Source organism: Spermophilus citellus, assembly GCF_964194105.1.
Source record: "Spermophilus citellus genome assembly, chromosome: 6".
NCBI classification, from domain to species: Eukaryota; Metazoa; Chordata; class Mammalia; order Rodentia; family Sciuridae; genus Spermophilus; species Spermophilus citellus.
In genome coordinates this window covers 79,353,331-79,378,862 of record NC_138187.1, presented here as the reverse complement: position 1 = coordinate 79,378,862, position 25,532 = coordinate 79,353,331, and the positions used below count along the sequence as shown (strand labels likewise).

The window sequence follows — 25,532 nt, the reverse complement described above, 5'->3', positions numbered from 1 at the left end:
ATTCTGAATATACTGAGCATAATGTCTGCTGTGCTGTGCTGTGCTCTGGTACTGAATGAAGGGTTTATTTCTCCAGTGCTGAAAGTGTTGCTGGCTGACAGCCCTAACCAGCCCTCTTTGGGAATTGCTGTCAGTGGAAAAGACTTGCCTCATCCAAGAGCATGCACTTCCCAGGTACCCCTCATCCAACAACTGGAGGATCTGGGGCTCTGACCACCATGCTTTATCCTGGGCAATTCAAAAAGCCATCTTAGCTTCAGAGATCACCAGGGGTCAGTTGAGACCTTAGTTGTGACAAGTGGAAGCAGAACTTCTCCCTCTGCCCATCTTGCTTATTCCCATCCTCTCAGATGTTAATGAATAGAGTACTCCCTAATAGCTTCCTGCACCTAATTCATTTATTTCTTGATTTTTATTGCTTAATTCTTCATTTCAGCCTCTGCTTCCCAGAACTTGAACTACAAGAGTCTGCGAGTATGAAAAGGTGGCTTATCTCCATCCTTTAATTAGGGAAATGTAAATTTTTTAAAAACCAAAGGTCCTATTTTGCCCATTAGATTGGCAACATTTTCAAAGACTGGCAATACTAAGAGTTGGTGAGAGTGAGAAAAAAAAACTGCATTTTCACACACCATCATAAAGTAAATTTCCATAATCCATCAATTTCACCTCAAGGTACTTAGATAAATCTAGTATATCTGTATAAAAAGATATCCATAAAGCAGTACATTGAAATTTTGTTCTTAGTTGTAAAAAAACAAAAACAAAAAACAAAACTGCAAACAATACTATATATGCTGCTTTGTAATCTGCTCAGAATTCTTCCTCTGGAAAACCAATCCTTTCTATATCACTTAGAAATGAGATGGTAGAGCTGTCAATCACAATAGCTCCTTCCTCTGTCTTGGTATGATGGTGAGCACAGGACCAAGTCGTGGTCAGTTAGTGCATTGGGCTGATTGTGGACATAGTCCCAAGAGGCCCAATCTCAGACCTGCCATAGAACTGATAAAGGGATGCTGGAACAAGTAAGCTCTGTGCAGAAGTTTTGGTAAGGCAGGGCTTCTTGGTGGCCACCTTCCCTGACTTGTGAAGTAACAATGGCCAACTGGATACCAGTTTTAATGTCTGTGAAATGAAAACACACACACACACACACACACACACAGAGAGAGAGAGAGAGAGAGAGAGAGAGAGAGAGAGAGAGAACACCTGATCAAGAGCTGGAAACATTGCTACTTGAAGCAATCATCCAGTCTCTACAAAACTGCTGGTGTAGCAGGAGATTTCTCAGTATGGGAATACAGTGGAATGGGCTCTGGTGTGGGCCAGAAGGCATCTCAAAGCAGAGAAGATCTAGGCCTCTCTTATTAGGGGTGTCCAAGGAGGCTGAAAGCTTGACAGAAAAGAACCAAGCAGGACCAGAGCAGTTAATAGTGCTGATCACTTGAGGGTCCAGGGGAGAAGCCCCAGGGAAGCCCAAACCACGTGACTCTCTCAGAGTGGCAATGGTGGCTAAGAGGAAAGAGCAGCTCTGCCTGGCTGAGAAGTTCCAGGAGCCCAGGCCTGAGCAGAAAAGACCGCATTGTGATGGAGACACCCTTGTGGAGACAAGCAGACCAACAATCCAATAGTGATCTCTATTCCAAAGCCAGAGCATATAATCCTTCTACCCGCATCTTATGTCACCAGAGAGAGAGAGAGAGAGAGAGAGAGAGAGAGAGAGAGAGAGAAGGATTAACTTTCACCAAGTATTCTCTACTGGAGACTGAGAGAAACTCAGAATTTGTCTGAGTTTAAACTAGAAGAGACTCAATCAAGGTTTCTGTAATTTAGCTAGCAACTGAGCTAAATGCCAAATTAAGTACAGGATAGAAAAAGGAAATTACAAAAATTTTGTATACATGACATTTGTGATAAAGAAAGTCATTCTTGTTATTCTAATATGGAAAGATCGTCAAGATATAATGTTAAATAGACAGGAATAAATATGATTTCTTTCTCTTTTTTTATTAATAATATGTACAGTACATTGTCATTTTAATAAAAGCAAACATATCCTAGTGCATGTACATATATGTGCTCAGAAAGGACCTTGGAGGACCTACTAAGACAGCAGGGGAGCACAGGGGATAGGGGAAAGTGGGAAGCAGGGGTGGAGGTGTAGAAGGAGGGACTTTCCCTTTTTAGTCCATGCACTTCTGTACTGTTTGTGCTTTCTAAAGAAATATAATTAATTTTGTGTAAATAAGAAGATATTATTATGCTGAATAATTTTTTTTTAACTCGAGTACCATCATCTCGGGATCTCCTTCTTTGGATGTGCCCACTCTACTTTCCCTCCTTCTCCTGCCCCCACAGTTGATCAAGTGGTTCTTCCTTCCTTGGGGCATCCAGAGAACCAACCATAGGGCCTTGCTATAGCATGTGCTGAAAATGGTTGGCTTATGGGTTTAGCTTCTCCACCACACTGTGACCCTCTCAAGAACCAGAGATGTGTCTTCTTCATCTTTGAGCTGAGATTCTTCTAGGATTTCAAGCTATATGGGATAAATCAATGAGGAAAAAATGATAATAAGCCTATTTCTGACTTCAGTCCCTGAGTTCTATTTTATCAAGTTTTAAAATACCAGTACTATGACTTACTTAAATTTTGATTTTGAAAGCCAAGATAGAAAAGCCTCAATTAACAAAGGCAAAAACAGCATCCTTCATGGAAAGTAAATTTTATAACATCTACCAACTCTCCAAGGAAGAATCATGCCATATTTAAGATGAAAGTACAAATAAATTACATGAATATGATAAATGATCAACAGTCCCATGTCTTTAAAATTCAGGCCTGGATCTTTATGTAACAATGATTTCATCTGTAGCTTCCTTTTAGTTCGACACTGGAATGCTAGCTAGCACTAAAACTATGTAAGGGAATTACAAGGTGGGTTTTTGTTTGTTTGTTTTTTGTTTTTTGAGTCTTAAAGCCCATAGAGCCCAACTTTTTCATCTCTCTTGAGATTTTACAAGTCTTGAGAAAGTGGTTGGTGGGAGAGGTCTGAGGTGACAGGAGGAACATGAGATTAGATACATGAAAGTAGATAGCACTTTGCATCAGGCACCCAAATCTGAAATAGTGAGAAAGCTCAGGGACAGAATTCTGAGATCTGACTAGACATGACACAGAAGTTGCAGTGGATTTGTAGACTCCAGCACAATCAGCTGGGGTAAGTCTTATAGGTTCTCCAGGTTTGGGAGCAAAGGCTTGAGGGTTTAGATGGGTTTGGGGTCCCATTAAAGCATGCCTCCTGACTGATGGTTCTGGGGCTGCTTTTGCTTCTGCTTCTGCAGGAGGTGGCAGTGACTAATTTCAGGAACTGAGAGCAGCAAGGAGGAAGTGGAAACAGCTTGGGTAGCAGTGAAAATCTCTCTGGGACTCCTGGTTCCTCTTCAACTCTTCACTTCTTACCCCTGGGGTGATGGACAGGAACTGCAGGGGCTAATCAACGCAGGCACTTTGTAGTACTAGTGGGACAGGCAGACGTTTTTCCTTCACGATGTTCAAGGCTACTGCCTTGTATCTTCTATTCAGCTCACAAATGGCAGTGGAGACTACAGATCACCCCCTCTCTAATTATTAGACACGACAGCACAAAACAAAGACGGCTGTGATACTTTTCCTTATGGTAATCTCAAGATACATTTCTTTGGATGTATTTCAAATATATTCTAGAATCATTTCTCTAGATTTTCTTTAGTGAAGCATCAGTGTGGTGTATACCCTATTTTAAAATAAAAATACCTCCATTAAAGCAGTCTTTAGGGGGGATTTCACCCTCATAAAGAGCAGGGTACCCTTGGTAGCAGGCATGTTAAAAGCACAAAGGAGTGACTGCAATCTTTTCCCTACAAGCCACCTTAGGCAATGAAGCCTAGTTTGTACTTTCTCTACCTGCAGCCACTGCTGCCCCTTGTAGCCAAATTCGCCTATTTCCCCCCATTATCTTTATTGCCAAGACTTAAGTCCATTCTGCCATCATCTCTTATCTGGATTTCTGTAATTGTTTTCTTATTTCCCTATTTTGACATTTAAATCTCTTTGATCTGTTTTCCACATAGGAAAGAGCCACTGACTTTTTTGGGGGGGAAAATATTTTATATGAAGATTATATATATATATATCATCTTCAGTTTCCTGTTGTACTGATAATAAAATCCAAATTCCTTGCCAGGGTTTCAGTGACCTGATGCCTGCCTGCTTAGCCAGCATAGGCCTCCTTTGGGTCCTGGTACAAGCTCTCATGATTGGTGATACCTCTTTCCAGGCATCTCTCACTTCATTCCATATACAAGCAACTCCTTTTCTTTCAGACTTCTAGAGGTCTTCCTTGGAGGGGCTCTTCCTGATCATTTTACCTATTTTCTCCTACTACCTTTAGAAACTTTATTCCTATTTGCAAATATATGGTTGTTTGCCAGCTGGTAGTCTTTATCTTCTCAGACTGTTAACTGTATAAAGGAAGAAATCATATGCAGCACCTAGAAAATTATCTGGCACATAGTAGGAATAATAAATATTAACTGCACAAATTCATTTTTATTTTAAATGTAAATGAAAAATAGCTCTGAGAGCAAAAAAGTAAAAATACCCTCCTTCACAGTTGTCACACTTAACTTTTGCTACAGTCAGGAGTTTGGGCAAACTCACAGGTGTTTTTCAGGGCTTCCTCAGTTCCTAGTATAATCCTTACCAGCTTTCAAAAGGTGAGGGCCCTTGCTTCTGGCTTATAGACATCATGGTCTCTTCCCTAGACCAGGACAAACAACTCAGGCTAAGATCAAATTCCTCTGCTTTTATGCACCATTGGCTTCTGGCCTGAAGGTCATACCAATTTGTATGGACATTGTTGATCAACAAAGAATAAATTCTTCTGTCATAGTCAATTTTCTGGTACTATAACAAAATGCCTGAAAACAGGTAATTTATAAAGATGTATAAAGAATAAATTGGCTCACTGTTTTAGGCTGGGAAGTCTAAGAACATGGTGCGTACATCTGCTCAGCATCTGGTGAGTGCCTTTCCTCTGTACCATGAACATGGCAGAGGATATCATCTGGTGAGACAGAGCAAGTGTGCTGGAGAAAGGAAAATTCTATAACAAAACTACTCCTTGATGAGCCATTAATCCACAAGTGGATTGATCCATCCATGAGGGATGAACCCTTATAACCAATCACCTCCCAAATGTCTCACCTCTCAAATATTAACCTATAACTTAGGGGATTCGATTTTTAATACATGAAATTTAACAGACACATTCCAACCATAGCAACCCCCTTTTCCCAGGGCATTTAAAAACTACCTCAAGTGATGGGCATTCTTATTTCCACAGGTTTCATACATTTGTTGTATCAAACATATTAAAATACATTCATAACCTACATTTAATATAAAACTTTTGCTATAAAATACATTAGAAAAGATTTTTATAATTTTTCTCATGGAATATTTAGCTATGATTAACTACAATTGGCTATTATTTTTATCAGTTGCTATGTGTACTTATCAAAGAAGAAAAACTATCTTGCAAATTGCTTATAAGTATTGTCACTTTTGTATTCTAAATTTGGATTTAATAAACAGTATTATGTTTTATAGACATTAACTCAAGTGATTATTATTGGTATTGACCTTGCTGTCCTCTTTTGAAGTCAATATTTTTGTTTTTCACATTTTGAACTTTTTCCAGTTCCCTGAAAAACTCAGACCCTCTGCATTGGGTAAATGATATCAAATAGTAAAATGATGCTTCTTCTGTTTTCCTGTTTGCAGCCGCTGCCGCCGCCGCCTTCTTCTTCTTCCTCCTCCTCCTCCTCCTCCTTCTTCTTCTTTTTAAGAATTCTTTGCAAAAAAAAAAAAAAAAATTCTTTGCAAACTCAGAGGAGTTCTCTTCCCTCCCACAGAGAGGACAATGGTCTGTTCTGCTACAGGCTTTCTTCACCTTTACCTAATCGTAATAATAAAAGCAAGGAGCACCAAAAAGTCTGTCTTGTACAGAAATTGGGTTAGTATGTTGAATGCCATTACCATGTTTCTTATTTAATGATGGAACATGGTTGCATTTTTAAAATTTACTATTATAAAAGTAATATATATTCACCTTATAAAAAATGGAAAATGAAGACAAATATATTTTAAAAATCCTCTATAATCCAAACTTCACCCCTGATATAGCCAACATATGTAGTCAACACTATGATGTATTTTTAGTATTTTTTAGTGTTTCATATTACACACATATCAAAACAATATCATATATGCAATTGTATTCTATTTTCACTTATATTACTATTATGACTTTTAATAATTAGCAATCAATAATGATTAATGATTTTGCCATCATATTTTCTGTGAAAGATAAATTTGGTTTTGATGCTCTGGATTGAACTCAGGTCCTCGCACATGATAAACACACTCTACACCCCTAGCCTTAGAATACCATTTTTATTGGGTGCCACAGTCTACCATATGGATCTACTGGAATCCTGCACTTAATTGCTTTTCTAACATTGGAAATTTCTGTTTTTATTATGAAAATGCATGTAATAAAAATATAATGCACTGGAAATTGACTCATGTCTTCCATATAGCTTCCTTACTTTCAAGGGGCTAGCTTTAGTTCTTGGACTCTGCTTAAAGAATGGAGAAGAGTAGACAGGCTGGAAAATGATTGGTGCATTTGTAAGCCCCTCATACCTGATCTTTTCCAAGTCCAGCCTCTCAATATCAGACTAACCAAATAGGTGCCTACTAACTGGTAGATTCCTGGAATTGCTACCACAATTGCTGCCACATGTCCCAGCCAGCTACCAAAGCCAGAAGAGTCACCATTAATATTTTAATTGAAGTGGAAAACCCCAACCAGGTGGTGCCATACCCCAGTCAGTCCAGAAGGTATTTGGAAAGCATAGCATTTCCTGGGAACTCCCAGATAGTAAGCTCTGTCACAACTGTTAATCTCTCTCTCCAAAGAGTAATTCACATATCATGATTGAATTTTTGAAGTCCACTTACTGCATTTGGATCCAACTTATAGCTTTTTGGATAAGTCTGACAATATATATACTTTAAAAACGGTCTTCCAAAATAATAACAATTTCAAATATGAAGGTTCTGGATGACACCACAGAAGACTGAAGAATTACCCCACATCTTACTCTGTTTTCTACATAAAGCAATGAAAAGCAGAAATGTATCCAAATAACACTAAATCAAGGGAATTAGTGATTTCCTTTCTTGATAATTTCTAGGTGGAATTCTTCAATTGAGGAAGTATTTTTTGATAAAAAGGTAATAATAATATAAATATCATAGTATCTATACTATTTCAAGTTCCATTTCTGGCTCTAGACTTAGTCATCCTAAGACTTTGAGCATTCTGCTTATTTATTATTGTTATTTTGATGACGCGGACTCATACTGTTTTATGATATAGTAAGTTGACTATAGTTAAAAAAAAAAAAGCAAAATCAAAACAACAGCAACAGGAAGTATAATGAATCCAGTACTGGTGGTAGCCTTTGGATCTTCCCACTTTCTTTTTTCTTCTTAATGAACTTTGCTGCTGGGGCATTTCTTGCAACTTCAATGACTTTGGTGACTGGGTGAACAACCAACAGTTCAAATACAAAAGGGTGTGGCCTGGGGAGTCAGGGACACAGAGAGCAGGTTCTTGACTGACACAACCACGTGCCTTTCTTGAGGCCCCACTTGCTCTTGTCTCTAATCACACCTCTTTTCAAGACCTTTGGTAAATGCTGGTGGTCTGGGTTCTCCAATCCTTGACAATGTAAGCAAACTGAACCAGATGCCTAGTCAAGTACAAGCAAGACACACCAATTGTTTCAATATCATGCAAACATCAAAGGAAAACAGTGATCAAATTGTTAGATCGTTAAACCCATATAGTATTTAGCTGTGGATCTGAAACATTATGCCTAGCCTATCCTATTTCCCAATTAAGTATTTATAAGTAAATCTTGCACAAACATTTCCTGTGGAAACTTCACCTATGAAATTTTCCTTTTCATTTATTCATCAAAACTTTGCTTTAGGTGCTATGGGGAAGGGGACATACCAGGTTCATAAGGAGGCTTTAGAAGCGGGTACACCCTGGACTTACCGCAAAAAGTTTCTTAGGGCTGGGGTTGTAGTTCAGTGTTATAGCACTTGCCCAGCATGTCCCTTGTGAGATTGAAATCTCCTGTATCACCAAAAAAGTTAGGTGCAGCAGCACAGCCTATGATCCAGTTGGCTCAAAAGACTGAGGCAGGAAGGTGACAAGCTGGAGACCAGTCTTGGCAATTTAATGAGATCCTCTCAAAAAAAAAAAAAAAAAAAAAAAAAAAAAAGGACTAGGGGTGTAACTTAGTGGTAGAGGGATTCTGGGAGTAGGAAGCAAAGTGCCAGTTTCTTGCCTCCCAACAAGTCACATTTCTCTAGAATTCAGTTGTCTATATAATGTATACAATTTGAGAATTGGATTAGGTACTTTTTGAAGTCATTTCTGTGATTCTAGAACTCCTGCATTGTATGTCCTCCACAGAACACAAAGATAACACGAAAGATTATTGGCAAAATCATTTAATGATGTATTTGTGAATGGCATCGTGTTAAATGTCATCAAAGTAAGTTAAATCACCCAGAATTATGCCCTACCAGTCTCTTCCTATCTAAAAACACCACCTGGATTTTCATTTCCGAGGCTTTGCCCTTTGCCTCTCATAGGAATGACATTAGTCTCTGCTCCCACTGCATAGATTGCTACTCTCCTGTACGAAATCTTGCCTGACAATGCCACAGGTATCCATTTCCTCTTCCTGTAGACTCATTCGACACTTTGTCATCATTAAATTCAGTTTTTCAGCATTTGCAAAAAGCCCATTGTCTTGCATTATTAATATACAATTAAGTATAATATAGCTATTATGAAACAAATAAAGTGCTATAGAAGCACTGAAGTGGAAGGATTAATTTCAACTAAGAGGATAAGGAAAGCACCAGAGAAGAAAAGATTTGAGCATAATTGTTTTCAAGGGCAGGATCTGGTAAGGGGGTTATATGGAGTGGTGATGAAAAGCAATAATTGATAATGATGTGACACTCTCAAGCCTGGGTCAATGAAAATTTGTTAAATAAATGAACTTCTAATGGGTTGACTGAATGGTATGAATACCATTTCCAATATAATACAAGAGATGAAGCAATGTGCTTGATGCAGAAGATGATAAACTTGGTTTTAGAAACCTTTGTAAAGGTGCCTGAGGACAAATGATGCAGACATGTTCAACCAGGCATTTCTCTGAGCTCAGGGGAGAGTTTGTGGGTCATTTGGAGTACTCTACATTTTACCTTGTGTTGGGTGGTTTACAAAGGGCTTTCATGGCCATTAGCTAATGTTGATTTTTATTCTAACAAACATCCTATAAAGTACTCCCAAATATGATATTTATGTCTAATTATGCCCATTAATACAAAGAACCTGAGGCTCAGAGACGTTAATTTGATCAACCAAATAAAAGGGCTACACGTGAAGCATAGTGGTCTTACTAGAAATTTAGAATTTTTTTTCTTTAAACCATGAAGGGGGCTGATGAATGATTCCAAGGAAGTAGATATTGTTTTAGACAATAGTATGAAGGAAGCCAGAAAGAACCAGAGGCCTTCTGGCAACATCTGTGTTTAAAGAACCAAGGAAGAAGAGACACAACCGAAGGTGACCACAGGATCTGCTGCCTCTCCCCTCAACCATGGCCCCCATGAGGGACAATGTTCTGTCATAGAACCAAGCAAAACACCAGAGGCACAGAAGGTATTCACTATATTTGAGTGGAGTAATAATAAGAAATAACACACCTTTGGGTGTATGGGTAGGCTGAGGCGGAGGAAATGCATGGCCTCAGCTTGGAATGGCAGCTTGAAATGCTTGGAATGGCAGCTTCCTGGGGGTGACCAGGTATTCCTATAATGAGGATGAAGAGAGCAAAGAGATTTCCATAAAAGGTGAGTATACAGGGAAGAGAGAAGGGTTGGCAAGAAGCACCAAGGTGAGTATACAGGGAAGAGAGAAGGGTTGGCAAGAAGCACCGTGATGCATTCGAAGCATAAGGTACAGCTTGGGGCATGATTCTCTCGGCCAAACCAAGGGCTTTCCATGAGGAACCCGAGGGTGGGATGGGAATAGTAGTTCAGTGTATTAGGTGGGAGTCTCCCTTCTGCAAAACGCGCAGTGCGGGAATGCCTGACAGTTAAAAGTCACAAAGGGATTAAGAAGTCCATTTCAGGGGCGCTCTGGGAGGCGGCTGACCACGTGCCACGATCCTTTCCCTAGGTGCTAGGGAAGCTCTTGTCTCGGTGCAGCATTTCAGGTCACACTACCTCTCCTGGCCCTTGGCACTGGTAAGTCGCGGTTCCCAGGGCCAGCTTCCTTCCGCTGACCCACGCCTCTAGGGACTCTCCTCCTTAGACCTCCCACCCCCACAAACCCGTCCTTTTCTCCTTTCTTCCCGGGGAGCGGAAGGCAGTGTTCCGCCGGAGTCTTCGTGGCACCGCACTGCCCACCGCGCGGCTTCCCAAGCGGGCCAGGAGCTGCTGGCCAAGCTCGCCTGAGTACAGGGGGCCGCCTGGAAGCCACCGAGCGGGAGCCCGACCCGGAGGGCGCAGCCTAACGGTCCCGCCGCCGCGCCGCGCCCCGCCCGGCGGCGCCGCAGCTGCTGCCCGCCCGCCCCCTGCGTCATGACGCTGGCGCCCAACGCGGAAGCCCTCGCGGCGCGCCTGGTCCAGCCGCGGGCAGAGCGCGGAGCCGCGGCGGGCGCGGGAGCCGGGCCGGGCGCGAGCTGAGCGCAGCCTCCTGCCCCAGCCGGGCCGAGCGGGCGGAGCGGGCACACGAGCCGCACCGGGCTGAGCACCCGGGCAGCGGCAGCGGCGGCGGGCGGAGCGGGACACTGCGCGCCGGGGCCGCCGCCGAGGGGATGCGGCTGCCTCCCCGGGCCGGTGTGTAGAGAGGGCGGGTCCCCGGCCTCGGGAGCGCGGCGGTGGAGGGGACGGAGGAGGCGGCCATGGCGACCCCTGGCAACCTGGGGTCCTCCGTCCTGGCGAGCAAGACCAAGACCAAGAAGAAGCACTTCGTAGCGCAGAAAGTGAAGCTGTTTCGGGCCAGCGACCCTCTACTCAGCGTCCTGATGTGGGGGGTAAACCACTCGGTAAGGGCTTGGCTGCAGCGCGCAGTCCCCTTCCTTCTCCTCTTCCTTCGCGCCCCCCTCCGTCTCCCGCTGCAGCTGTTGGCGGGGCGGAGAGCCCGAGCCGGCCGGGTCAGCGGGTCCCCAGCCCTTTGGCTGCTCGCCTTCGGAGCTGCCCGCCCGCCTCGGTGTCCCTAGCCCCACGACTTGCGCCCTCTGCTCCGGGCAGCCCCGAGCCACTTGCGCCCTCTTTGGACATAGGGCCGGATGCGGGATGGGAGGTCTTCTCTGCATCTGAGCCCTGCATCTGGTGCCTGTGCCGATCCCCGTCCGTCCACCCGCGGGTCGGTCCCAGCAGCTGGGGAAGTGGGAAGTTTGTGTGGGGCACAGCTCCGCCTCGTCTGTCAGCCCCAGCGGGGGCTGCTTGGGGTCCGGGTCCGGGTCCGGGTCCGGGTGATCGCTCCCTTGCTGGGGGAAGGGGGCGGTGCGGTGTGGCCGCCGGTGTCCTCCGCGGGAGGGCAGGTGTAGGTATTCCTGGCTGGTCAGGTTCAGAACCTCTTGCGAGAGGACAGAGGTGAGACTACTGGAGTGCTAGGAGATTTGGGGCAACAGCTTTAGTGCTTAGGATCTTTTTTCCTTTAAAGGCAATATTAGTGGACACGAGGAGTCTTTTTGGCAAAGAAAAAGCCAATGTGAATATGGCACTAGTGTTGAGCATCTTCTCTGCTCCTCTCCTGAATCGCTCTGCCGCTGTGCTGGCTGAAGAGCTCTTGGCGGGGAGTCTTCTTCCCCACACCTCCTCCCTCTCCTTGGGGAACCAGGCAGAAGTCACCGACTGCGGAAGGGCGGCTGGGGCGGTGACAGCTGGAGGGGTCCCGGTGGACGCGGATGAAAGGTGGTCTTGAGTTGATTACATCCGCTTTTGGGGTTTGTTTAAAAGGCCGGAGGAGAACGCTTTGGAAAGGCTAGCTTAACACCACAGCCAGGAGTGGAGGAAGATGCGCCGCTGCGGGCTATGCGGACTGCGGTTTGAGGGTCTGAAATAGCCTCCTGCTGATCTTACAGCAAGAAACTCCTGCAGTTTTAATCTACTTAGATATAGGATCAGGAAACGTGATAGGCAGCTTTTGACAGAGCCATGAAAGTTTAAATGAGCTTGTGAATTTTGACCGTGACCTTATCCACTGCAGTTAGCATCTGAGGAAAAAGTGTAAGCCTGCTTTCTGTGCTTTTGATTTCTCTGGGTGCCGATGTGTCCTTTTCAGCATAAAGGAAATGTCAGAAAACCGTGTTGTTGTTGTTGTTTTCACTCCCAAATTGACAAAGTTGCTTAAAATAGCTCATAAACATTTTTAAAAATATTTTCCTTCCCTAAACTGAGTTGGGGAAAAGGAGAAACAATATTAGAATTGATAGTGTTTTATGGAGTGACTTTTTTTTAGTTGATAGATTATTATTTTCTGACAGATTAATTCCTCTTCCACTGAAGTTCATTTTAAGGTCCTGACAATTTAACTATTAGGAATGTAAACTAAGCCCTTAGGACAGTCTATAGATTACTGCACCAGGAACTCCCCCAGTTTTAAATAGAAAATGAAATGAAAATTTTCCTACATAATGTTTACAATTTAGTTATGTTTACTTTTGGTAAGTTTTTATGTTTTTTTTTAGTTGAAATTCTCTTCACTAGAATAGGACCTAATAATGAAAATAGGATGTGTACTGTAGTGCTTACTCATATTTATGGGTCCTTTTTATCTCCTTTGGAGTTCTGGTGTTTTAGTCCAGAGAGTATTTGTGTCTCTGGATTGAATCTAGAATTGTCAACAATATGCTTCTGAGGGCTGGGGATTGTGGCTCAGCAGTAAAGCACTTGCCTAGCACCTGGTTTGATCCTCAGCACCACATAAAAATAAATAAATTAAATAAAGGTATTGTGTCCAAATACAACTAAAAAATATTTTTTTAAAAAACAATATGCTGCTGAAAAAAATGTGTGTGCATTCTCTGGGAATTAGTCTGGACTTCCATGTTACTTTAGGAAAGCCTATAACTGAGCATAATTTGCTGTAATCATTTACGTTGTTACCTTATATTTATGAATTGCTACATTTGTTTTTTGAGTTTCTTTCTATTGGAAACATTTTGAAACTACTTAAACCTTATAAAAACAATGTATGATTACCAGATAGTACATTTATTGTTATTTTCTTTTGCTTAAGTTAGCATTCTTAAGTATACATAGCCAGAGTACTGGAGATTCCATAGTGTACAATGTAAGCATGTTATTCATTCAGTAAATATGTATTGAGCACATATAGTGCCACCCACTGTAGGAAAAGTTGCTAAAAATGCATATCATATTTTTGTCCAGATATTTTTATTTTGAAGGCTCTGAGTTGATATAAGAAAGGTCTGTTTCACAGACTATTTTCAGATGTCTATTTTCATATATATACATATATATGTATATGTGTGTGTGTGTGTGTGTGTGTATATATATATATATATATATATATATATATATATATATATGTTTTTTTAAAGAATGCAGGTGTATATAGAGATGAAATCCAGATTGATGAAATCTGGTTGATTTTGTTTTAGGTGGCAAAGTGTGATACCAGATAAATGTTTTATCATGACCTTCTGTGCACCAAAGTTTACAGAATAATGTGGAGAAAATATGTCCAACGTATTAAGAATCTGCAAGCTCAAAGGGGAATGAAGGGAAGGGAAGGGGGGAAGGAATAGGAAAGACAGTAGAATGAATTGAATATAACTTTCCTATGTTCATATATGAATACACAACCAGCATAACACCACATCATGTTCAGCCACAAGAATGGGATCCTAATTAGGATAAGTTATATTTCATGTATGTATAATATGTCAAAATACAGTCTACTGTCATGTATATCTAAAAAGAACAAATAAAAAAAGACTAATTGAAAATCTCAAAAACAACAACAACAACAACAACAACAACAAAGAATCAGAGAGCTGAGTGTAGTTAATGGGAACATTTGAGAAAGCATAGTAGAGAAGGAATAGATAATCGTATCAGACAGAATATTTTCCATATATGTGTGTGTGTGTGTGTGTGTGTGTGTGTGTGTATATATATATATATATATATATATTTTTTTTTTTTTTTCGGTACCAGGGATTGCTTAACCACAGAGCAACATCCCCATCCCTTTTTATTTTGAGACAGGGTCTCACTAAGTTACTGAGGATGACTTTGAACTTGTGAGCCTTCCTAGTAAATCGCTGGGATTATAGGCATGGGTCACCATGTCTTGCCCTATATTTCTAATATGATCAGAATGAAAAATGACTTATCATGAATATAGCATGATAAATTTTAAAATTTCTTTGGACTGTAAACTGCATGTTTATTTTATCATGTAGGCATCTTATGATGGGCATCTTTCCATTGCTATGGTGAAAATCTCACTGGATCTGTGTTTTAATTCTTTCTTTAATTCTAACTGTTGACCTTGGTGTGCTAACCTGTTTTTGCATCAGTGTTTGTATCTGTTAAATGAAGTTGTTGGACTGAATGATTTCTAAGCTTTTTTTTTTTTCTAATTTCAGATTCAAACATTTTTATAGTCCAATAGATGCTTGACATTATATTTGAACCCACAGAAGTAGTAATAGAATATAATAGAAGTTGCATTGCTGTTATGAAGTGGCAAATGCAACAGCATTCAGGGAGTTTCCAAGCCTTGACTAGAGGTGAAAGAAATCTATGGTGATTTTAAGAGATTGTGAAGTAAGAGTTTGCTAGATCGATTGTAGTTGGACTGTGTTACAGTCTATTAAGTCAAAGTCTATTAGATTGAAATGTAAAAACTTGCAATTAAGGTGAAAATGTTCAAGTCCATTGTAGTGGTAATGAAAATCTTGATTTGGACAATGCTCAGTGTCTGACAATAAGCCTGCCATTGTGTGGTTAATTTGATATGTTACTGCTTTCTAACTTAAAAATACCCATCAGTGAATGGACAAGTGCCAATTTTTATTTTAAGTATTTTAAGCTGAGAATATAATTGAATACATAAAGGAAAAGATGACTTAAGAAGGCAGTTTTATCTTGTTACTTTTGGAATTAAACTAAAAATGATCAGGCGGTTAGCTTCTTAAAATGATATTTTAATAGTGTGTGGAACATGTTGAATGATCTGAGCCAAGACTTGTTTTAAATAGATATTGCAAAAGATTTTTATACACTGAAATATGAGGCTTTTAGAAATTAGTATTTAAAACTCTATTTAAATAGCCGAAGAAAGATGTTCATCGTCTCTATAGAGAAATTGTGAAGGATGTTATTTGTCACATACTACTTCTATTCTTATTTAAGTATACTGTATATTTAAGTAATATAAGTATATTCAAGTAATACATACATATTCTTCTATACTTATTTAAATCAAACAAGTTATTTGTGGTTCTATCACGGTAGAAGGGCAGATCGGTAATCAAACCATGAGAAGAAACAGGTACTTGGGTGCTGTTGGGACTTTCTGTCCATTTTGGCTTCATTCTTCATAGGCCAAGGAACTAATAGTTTCTGAATTTCCCACTTTGTCATTTCTACCCCATAGAAATATTTTGCATGGTCTGATTTGGGTTAGTTATAGCCTCCTTCTGGAAAAGCAGATATGAAAACCTGGCAGCATCTGCCTGGTGGAGTTGGGAAAGAGCCAACAGGCAGTTTTTAATCTGATGTCTCTGGGTCCTGCCTTTGGAGATCTATAAGGGCCAGCCTTCCAACATAGTGCCTAGTTTTGTGTGAATTGAGAATATACAGCTTTCCAGGTATAGTATCCGTAGCTTGTGTTGTATTCCCAGAAAAGATGGGGATTCCAATAGGGTATTGGAGAAATAGTGATTTCTTTTAGGTTCATAGATTCGTATCTGGGCTCTGAAAAAAAGATGAAAGAAGAAAACTAGGTTTTAAAATGATGTAAATGACTATAAAATTATATCAACTGAATATAAATTAATAAGGCAATTAAAATAAAAAATAGCTTGATGAAACTCATTGAAGGGAATTGAATCAACCATCATTCAAGAACTTGTCTCCTCACACTTTTTTTTTCTTTCTTTTCAGAGGAAAGAAGCACGCTAAGTAGACATGCATGCAGTATTATTGGGAGAAGTTGCTTAATGCTCTAAAACATGGGGTTATATCTGGAGAACAGAATACAGTTTCTTCTCTCTTATCAGATACCTTAGCATGAACTTTAGTATTTAGAATGCTCCCCAAAGCTGAAGGATCTGCTGTGCTTTTAGAAAGATTTTCAGCAAGAATTGTGATAAACCAACAAAATGTACTTTCAGTTGACAGAAAATGCACTCAACCAGAGTAATTAATTCAACTAGCATACACTTTGAAATACAAATTTTGGAATTCAAAGGAATTTTTAATGCACATTGGTAGGATGGTTTGTGGTCAGATTAGGTAAAAATCCTGGCTCCATCATTTATGGGCTCTTTGAAAAAGGTTTTTAGCTGCTTGAGCCTTGATTTACATATTCTTAAAATGGAGACAATGATGATATTGAGGATTAAATGAGATAATGTATTTAAGGCCTAGTCCTATAATTGATCCATAATAAGGATTCAGTAGATGATGCCTAAAATGATAGAATTTGGATGCATGTAAGATGGTAGCATATTAATAGCACTAGACTAGTGCTTCTCCAAATTTAATATGCACGTGAATCACACAAATCATGGGGGCTTTTAAAATTACCATCAGTCTGATGGGGGTGTTTTAATATGTTCTCAGGTGATGCTGATGCTGTTGGTCCATGGGCTGTACTTTGAGTAGCCAAGCAGTAGAAGGAATAGCTTTAAAAGTAAGGAGAAATGTTCAGAATTTGTCCCCTGACTGGTATGTGACGAGTCTTTAGAAGAACAGGGACCACATGATGGAATTAGGAAAGTTAGGAGAAGGTATTGTGTATTGGAAAGATATTAACTTTTTTTTTTTAAAGAAATATTGACTTGTAGGTGATGGTGGGTGGAAAGTCCAATTATAATATCCCATGGGATGTTGGAAAGATGGAATTCAAACTCAGGAGCAAGATGAGGGCTGGGATAAAGAATTGAGAATTATTCATACAGAATTGGTAGTTAAAGCTATGGGGGTTAATTAGAACTCTGATGGGACAGGTTGGGGCCAACTCTGAGGGAAGATGAGAGAAGAAGGAAGAAGAATCAAAGAGAAAACCCAGCAAGGAGACTGGAGAATTAGGTGCTCCCGAGAACTTGCTGTTTGTGGATGTACTCTTGAGAGTGGTTGATTCAGAGGGTGTGTGTGTGTGTGTGTGTGTGTGTGTGTGTGTGTGTTTATAAATTCTTAAAGAGTGAATAAGTGAAATAGAGGCGGCTCCTCTTTTAGAAGGTTAGAAGTAGAGAGTGAAAGGTGTCATTTAATTTAGGAATTCCCAGGGTTCTCTTTGACTCCGTCTCTTGTCTGTCGTTCTCACCTCTACTTTTCCTAGCCAGATTTATTTTTTTCCCTCGACTGCCATCAGATCCTCCGAGCTAAGGCTCCTACAGCTACCTTTATCTACCTTTCCTTTCCTTTTTGGTGTTGTGGAGTCTCATGGTTGTGTGAAGGTCAGGATTCTATTCTCAGAGTAATGCTCTAAAACAAAGGAAACAGGTTTCATCCTGTCAAGTTCACAGATCCCTCAAGTTCTATCCAGCGACTATTTGGGGGCTCTAAGAACTTGGCGGGGCAGTTAAGAACTGTTGAAAGAATAAGATGGGGGCGGTATGGGGTAGGAAATGGGGGAGAGCATGCCACAGCCAGGAAGAATAGTATGCAGACCGAACATGCTCAGGTTGAATTCATCCCTGCTGGACTCACAGTGCCTAGTTCACGGTGGGGGTCAGGCCCATACCCTTAGCCACTACTGGGCTACCTGTGTCAGTCACATCTTTCGGATCTTGTTGTCCCTATTCTTAGTCTTAAAAGCTGTTCTTGGATGGACACATTATTAGCTATTAATATGAGGGGAGGGGCTGTTAGAAAACACTTTTTTTTTCCTTTACAGAAAGAAAATCATAGCTATGTGCAAAGCAGGTGGATAGAGAATCAATATGCAATCTATTCATGAAAAATGTTTTTTAGGAGTTTTAAAACAGTAACTTACCTACAGACAGGCTTTTAAATGCTGTGTTATACTTTTCCACTGGAAGTGGTTAAGATCTGAGCTCTGAGGTCAGTGCTTGGTTGGCTGTGTGACCTGCAGCAAGTTATTTATATAGCCTCTTGGTTCGTTGCTTATGAAACGATGCAAAAGAGTACCTACTCCAGAGGGTTGTTAGGTGGATTAAATGAGCACAGAGGCTCCACTGCTCAAAGTGGGGTTACATCCTGATAACCCACCATGAGTTGAAAATATTGTTCGTGCATTTAATGCACCTAACCTATCACACATCATGGCCTAGCCTCGCCTGCCTTAGACCTGCTCAGAGCACTTACAGTAGCCTACACCTGGGTAGAGTCATCTCACACAATAAAGTTGAACAGCTCATGTAACTTATTGATAGTGTACTGAAAGTGAAAAACTGTATGTTGGGGACTGATTTTGTTTCTCAGATGCCTAAATAGTTGCTGGAACAAGGAAAGTTCTAATAGATACATGCACAGTTAACTAGAGAATCAAGACTGCTGGGGGTAAGTGGTATGAAATAGGGTAGAGAGTGTATAGGCCTTGATTAAGAGGACATTGAGTGGCTGGGCGTGGTGGCACATCCTGTAATCCCAGTGGCTCGGGAGACTGAGGCAGGCAGATTGCAAGTTAAAGGACAGCATCATCAATTTAGTGAGGCCCTAAGCAACTCAGTGATACCCTGTCTCTGAATAAAATATTAAAAAGGGCTTGCAATGTGGCTTAGCACTCTGGGTTCAATCCCTGGTTACCCCCCCCCACCCCCAAATGATCCCCTCAGGCAGAGGGATCAGGAGGGATCAGCCCGTGCAAAGGTCCTGAGACTATCTCTTGCTTGGCATGTCCAGGGAAATATAAGGAAGGCTGTGCAGCTGGAGCAGAGTGAGAGAGGGCTAAAGGTAGGAATGAGGACCAAGTGGTAACAGTGGCTGGATACTGCTTACTTCCACTTGGGAGACTTGGAGAAGACTTGAGGGGAGGTGACACTGAGGAGAACATTGAAGATTAAGTAGAATCTCCCAGGTGCGGAAGACAGGGAAAGATAGGTATTATGAGGTAAAGAGGTTGACCACTGGCAAAAGCTAGTGGAGTAGAGTGAGTCCTCTACGGTGGCTGTGGCCATCTCTGTAGTTCAGAGAACAGTGACATCATCGGTCACCCAGGAAGCTGTTAGGAATACAGGGTCTTGGGCCTTCCTGCAGATTACTGGAACAGAATGCAGTTTAACTAGATGGGCAATTTGTAAGTACCTGCAGTTTGGACAGGCACTGGTTAGGGCAGTCTTTGGTTTCAAGCCCCAGGGTTCTTTGGATGTGCCCCAGAGGCAGGTGGGAGGGAGGCTGAGCTGCAAACTCAGCTTCATCCAGAGCAGCTTGTTTTTGTCCTTGTTGTCTTTGGGGTTTTTGTTGTTGTTGTTGTTGTTGTTTGTTTCTTTCTTTAATTAGAGCACTGAACATAATATGTACCAGGAAATGAAGGTTCTACAGACAAGAAGATTGAGAACCACAGAGGTAAATTGTGGGGAATGTCAAGGAGATAGTTGAAAAAATAGTTTGAGGCCAGATTGGAAGGGCTAAGTAGCCGTTTGCAGGGAAGAGCTATTAGCAGTTCTGACAAGTGTTGCTTTATAATTTACCCCAAGGGGGCTCCAATACTTTACTGCTGCCTCCTCGTGTGTTCTGTACTCTCTGAAATCATTTACTTTTCCCCCTTTCCTTAAACTTCTGTCTTACTGTCTTGTCCCGTAGTCCTCCTTTGGCTGATTCCTCCCTTAGAAAGCACTGGACAAGTACAAGCTTTCAACTTCTGCAATTCCCACCCCTCAGTCTGCCAACTTTTGGGCTGTTGAATTCATCAGTCCACAGACATCTAGTTAGGTAGGAACTAACCACACATGGCTGGCTACTTTGATTTTACTTAGTGGAACTTAAGTTCATTTTCTCGTATCAAGTGACCCATACACGTGAGGTTAGTGACTACTGAATTTGGACAGTGCCACCATAGTCAATTTCCATTGTTACAGCACCTTATACTGGTGCTCCCTGCTCTAAGACCTCCTATCTTGAAACAAAGTAAAATGTACCTCTTCTCACTATCGCTTCCACGCAGTCTCTTGGTCTCTCTGCTGTCTCCTCTTACCTTTTACCCCACTCATCTGCCCTGTTCTCCTTAACCTGTCCCAATCTAGCTTCCAACCCCCTCATTCTCAGGAAGCTGTTCTTCTCAACATCAGTAGTGACACCAGGTGTTCTAATCCAGGCGGTTCCTTTGTTTTTGTCTTTTCTTGTTTTCCTTCTGCCTTGCTGGCCATCCCTTCTTAGGTGCTTTATTGAACTCTTCTTCCTTTATTCAGTCCCCACATGTTGAAATGCCCCAGGACTGTGGCTGGGGCGGGCCATCCATGACTCCATGTGTTTTACCTGCATGATCTTAATCTCAGCTTTTGATAGCATTTTATGCTGATTGAGAAATTTGTATCTTCTGCTCTTCTCTCTCTGACTCTGAATTTAGTTTCTTATCACATGTGAATCTCTAGTGGACATCACAGATGTCGCAAACAGAACTCTTGGTTTCTTCCGCCTCCTCTACTCCCCCCCCCCACCATATACCCTAAACCAGTGTCTTCCTCCTCTCAGTAAATGGACCACCATCTCCCCAGGTGCTCCAGACAGAAACTTGGGTACCAGCCTGGGTTCCTCTTTTCCTTACCACTGTGTCTTGAATCTGCATACTTCTCTCTTCCCACTTAAACCCTGTCCTCAACACTGTCACTCAGTATCGATTGGTCTACTGTATCTACCCTTGCTCTACTCCCATCCAGATTCTGTACAGCAGTGACAGAATGACTTTTCTGAAATGTATATATACCAGGTCACTTCCCCAGTTAGACTTTCCGAAGGCTTCCCATTGCGCTTAAAATAAATCCCAAACTCTTTTTTGTGGCTCACAGATTTTACTGGCCTGGCCCCGCTTCCCTCTTTTCCCTCATTAACACTCTCTCTTCATTATTCCTACTTTCCAGCCACATTGGTCTTTTCTGGTCTTTAAATAAACAAACTCGGAACAGCCGCAGAGCTTCTGCATTTACCTTACTCTTGGTCTAGAATGCTCTTCCTTCAGATTTTTGAATGGATGGCCCCCTCTCTGGTATTTTAATCTCAGCTAAATGGCTCCCTTCTCTGACCTGCTCCTCTAAGGTAGTTCCTCCATTCTCACAGTCCCCCTTTATTTTCCCATGACACTTAATGTCATCTGAAACTCAGCTGTTTCCATGTTTATTATTTTTCTCTCCCAAACTAGAATGGTAAGTTCCACACAACTAACTGTATCCCCACACCTAGAACAGTGCTTCTCCATGGTTGGAGCTCAGTAAATATTAACAAATGAGCTGGACTGCGTACAGTAGGCCATTAGTGCGCAGCTGGTGATGAGCCATTTGTTTTAGTCAACATTTTTCACTGCTCTGACTAAAAGACCCAACCAGTACAACTGTAGGAGAAAAAGTTCATTTGAGGGCTCACAGTTTCAGAGGTCTCAGTCCACAGAAGTCTGGCACCATGCCTTGGGGTTCCAGGTGAGGTTGAACATCACCATAGGCAGAGGGAAGTTCACATGATGATCAGAAAGCAGAGAGACTCCACTTGCCAAATATAAATATATCCTAAAGCCACACCCCCAATGCCCCACCTGCCAGCCGCACACCCAGTTAATCCCATCAGGGAATTAATTCACTGATTGGGTTAAGGCTCTTAGAATCCAATCATTTCCCCTCTGAACTGTCTTGCATTGTCCCACACATGAGCTTTTGGGGGACACCTCACATCCAAACCATAACACCCTTCCACCTTTAATTTTCACCAACACATGAAGTTTATTGTTATTATGATTGAGCACAGTATTTAGAGCGTTTTGATAAGCAAGTTGTGCAGTGCATTGGAGAGTGGGAAAAACTTGCTGCACGTTGATGATAAGAGATGTGGGATAACCGCAGGCCCCTGCCAAAGAAAGAGCTTATGTTTACAGACCATGCAGGACTTTTGCCTTGTGAACAGAACAGGGAAGGTTCAGAGAATAAGCAGCTTCTCTCAGATGGTGTCAGAATGCCCAAGGGCCATCAGCCAAACTGTGTGAAGACTGTGAATGATTTCTAAACAGTCTATTATTATGTACAGAAGTGCACTGTGGCTGTTGCTTGTGACTTGCTCCCAGTAACTGGGGGTCTTTCAACGGCTTCGGTGTGCTCTAAAAATTCCAGTATGCAGAAGTGTGCCATAAGCTAAAATTAAAATTCATAAGCATTGAAAGAACAGTGATAATTCTAGTGTCTCAAATCCTTGTGGGTCTTTGTGTATTATTTCTGCTGGTTATTTCTCATGGTGCCTCATTGCTATGTGTATTTGGCTCATTTTGGCTACGAGCTGTTCACTGCCCTTGGACAATTATTTGCAGAGGAGTCCTCAAGTCTTAGGGTAACAGTGTGAACCTCCTAAGAGGTCTGCTTATTTATGTCAGGTGTCTAGGGGCACTATAGACCTCCACTGTTTTAAACTAAAGTCACCGCTTGGAGGTTTCTGGACCATATAGGGATATGAATTTGGGCTTCAGGTCCCTGATGGGTAGTTTGGGTTTATTTTTGGTTCACCCTTACTCTAGGGTGTCACCCTTTCCAATGTAGTCTTATGGAGAAAGGGTTTCCTGTTGGACCCCACATCTTGGGTGGGCCCTAAGTTCTGACTTCTGTTTTTTTCAACCCACAGGACCATCAGGTCTCTCAGAGCCAAAGTGATGTCCCTCACTAACTTTCAGCTCTCTCATTGAGCTTTCACTTCAGTTTTGACAGGGTGACCCTCTCCTGCCATTTCAGCTCTTTGATGCCTTTTTTTTAACATATATATATTTTTTTGGTCATAGGTAGACACAATACCTTTATTTATTTTTATGTGATGCTGAGGATCGAACCCAGTGCTAGGTGAGTGTTCTACCACTGAGCATCAGCCCGAGCCCCTCTTTGATGCCTGTAAGATGTTAAACATACACACACACACACACACACACACACACACACACACACACACGTATATAAAATTCAGGATGTATTATGGTTTGATTATGAGGTATCCCCCTAACGCTCCTGTTAATGTGTTTCAGAAGTGGAACAATTAAATTGTGAGAGCTCTAACCTGATCAGTCCACCCTAGTTTCAGTGGGCTGGGGGGTTAATCTAGGCAGATTGCCTGGAGGAGGTGGTCAAGGGGACATGCCCTAGAAGGGTGCATCTTCCCTGTGGCCCCTTCCTTCTCTCCTCTCTTCTGCCCCCAGCCGTGAGCTGAAAGGCTTTCATCCTCTGGGCCCTTCCCCATGATATGTTGCCTTAGGGTGGGCCCAGGCAATGGAGGCAGTGGTCTGTGGACAAAGAGCTCTGAAACTGTGGGCCCCCAATAAACTTCTCTAAGTTGTTCTTTTCAGGTATTTTGGTCACAATGACAAAAAGCTAACTAAAACCCAAATCAAAGCTGACAAAACCCAAATGTTTACTTGTTTTCAGTGGTAGTGTTGATCTGAATTATTATTAGCAGCATTGGAAAATTAGCAGCATTGGAAATGCTATTAGCAGCATTGGAAATTTGCACCAAAGTTTCTTCTTTTTAATTTTATTATTAAAAATTATTATTATTATTTTGTGGTGCTGAGGATCAAACCCAGAGCTTCATATATACTAAACAAGTGTTCTATCACTGCGTTACACCCTACAAAGCACCGAAGTTTCTTGGGAAAAGGGATGGCACCCAGTAATTAAGGGGTGACATGTCAGAGCCCTGGAATAGTTCTGGGGCTTTCCCCAGGATGGGTTAATGAGGGAAGTCTATGGGGCAGATGGAAGGACTGAAGGAAGGAAGGAATCCATGCCATCAATTGAGTAGAGATAGGAGAACCTGAGCATGGGCTGTGTGGCAAACAGAAAGAAAGGTGTTCCCAGAGGTGTTTAAGAAGTAGAATCAACTGCATTTGGTGACTACTTGAAAGAATAGGTAGGAAGGTGTGTCTGTCAGATTTCTGTTACATAATAAAATACCTGGGATAATATACTTATAAATAGAAAAGGTTTCTTTTGGATCACAATCTTGGAGGTTTCAGTCCTTGATCAATTGGCCCTGCTGCCTTCAGCCTATGGCAAGGCAGCATGGTAGGGCAGGGTGTGCAGCAGAGCCCACTGCCCACCGCATTGGCCAAAGACAGGAAAGAAGTGACTGAAGTCCCCAAACTCCTTTGAGGATACACCACTGGTGACCTGCAAACCTCCTACAAGGCCGCACCTCTGAAAGGTCCCACCACCTCTCAGTAGCCCGACCCTGGAGACCAAGCCTCTAACACACAGGCCTTTGGGGGACATTCAGCATCCAAATTGTAGCAGAGGAGTTGAGGTGACCCAAGTTTTCAAGTTTGAGTCCCTAAGTAGGTTTCTACCATTCATATTCTACACTAATATGCAGAAATGATTATACTTTCTATTTTTGAAATTTTCACAAATATCAGATTATAAACAGCATTTGATGGATAATTCAGCATTTAAGGTCACCAATCTTAATAGATCCCTGAGATGTGGTTTAACGATCCAGATTTATCTAGTACTGCATTTTAATTTTGTTTTTAGTTCTAGATGGTCACAGTGCCTTTGCTTTATTTATTTATTTTTTATGTGGTGCTGAGGATCAAACCCAGTGCCTCACATATGCTAAGCCAGTGCTCTACCACTGAGCTACATCCCCAACCCCTAATACCTCATTTTATAAGGTGTGATTTTTAATATTTAAAGTCTACCAATGACCTAAGGTATTTTCCAGTAGTGTGACTAGTTTGTGATGATCCACATGTAATTCTCAGCTAGCTCTTCTGCTTCTTGTGTGCTCTCATACACTGTCAGTAGAAGTCAAAAATGGAGTTTGTGGGAGTGTTTTCTTTGTCACACTAACTATTCTGGTGAGTAGGTGAGTACTCTAGCTTTATAACTATTGGTATGGATAATTTGATCCAACTAATTGTGGTTTTTAGGAGTGGATCTCCTGTAGCGCAGGTTGGCTGCTGAGCACCACCTCCATGGAC

At 41.7% G+C, this 25,532-nt stretch overlaps 1 protein-coding gene across 1 annotated transcript in view; it reads left to right on the top strand.

Annotated features, from left to right (window-relative positions):
- The first annotated feature begins 10,789 nt into the window (after positions 1–10,789).
- PIP4K2A (phosphatidylinositol-5-phosphate 4-kinase type 2 alpha) overlaps positions 10,790–25,532 on the top strand; it is a 159,923-nt gene continuing 145,180 nt past the window's right edge. Inside the window, exon 1 of the mRNA XM_081300457.1 lies at positions 10,790–11,256. Coding sequence (XP_081156583.1) covers positions 11,113–11,256 — 144 coding nt within the window. The 5' untranslated portion in view covers positions 10,790–11,112. The remainder of the gene's footprint in view (positions 11,257–25,532) is intronic.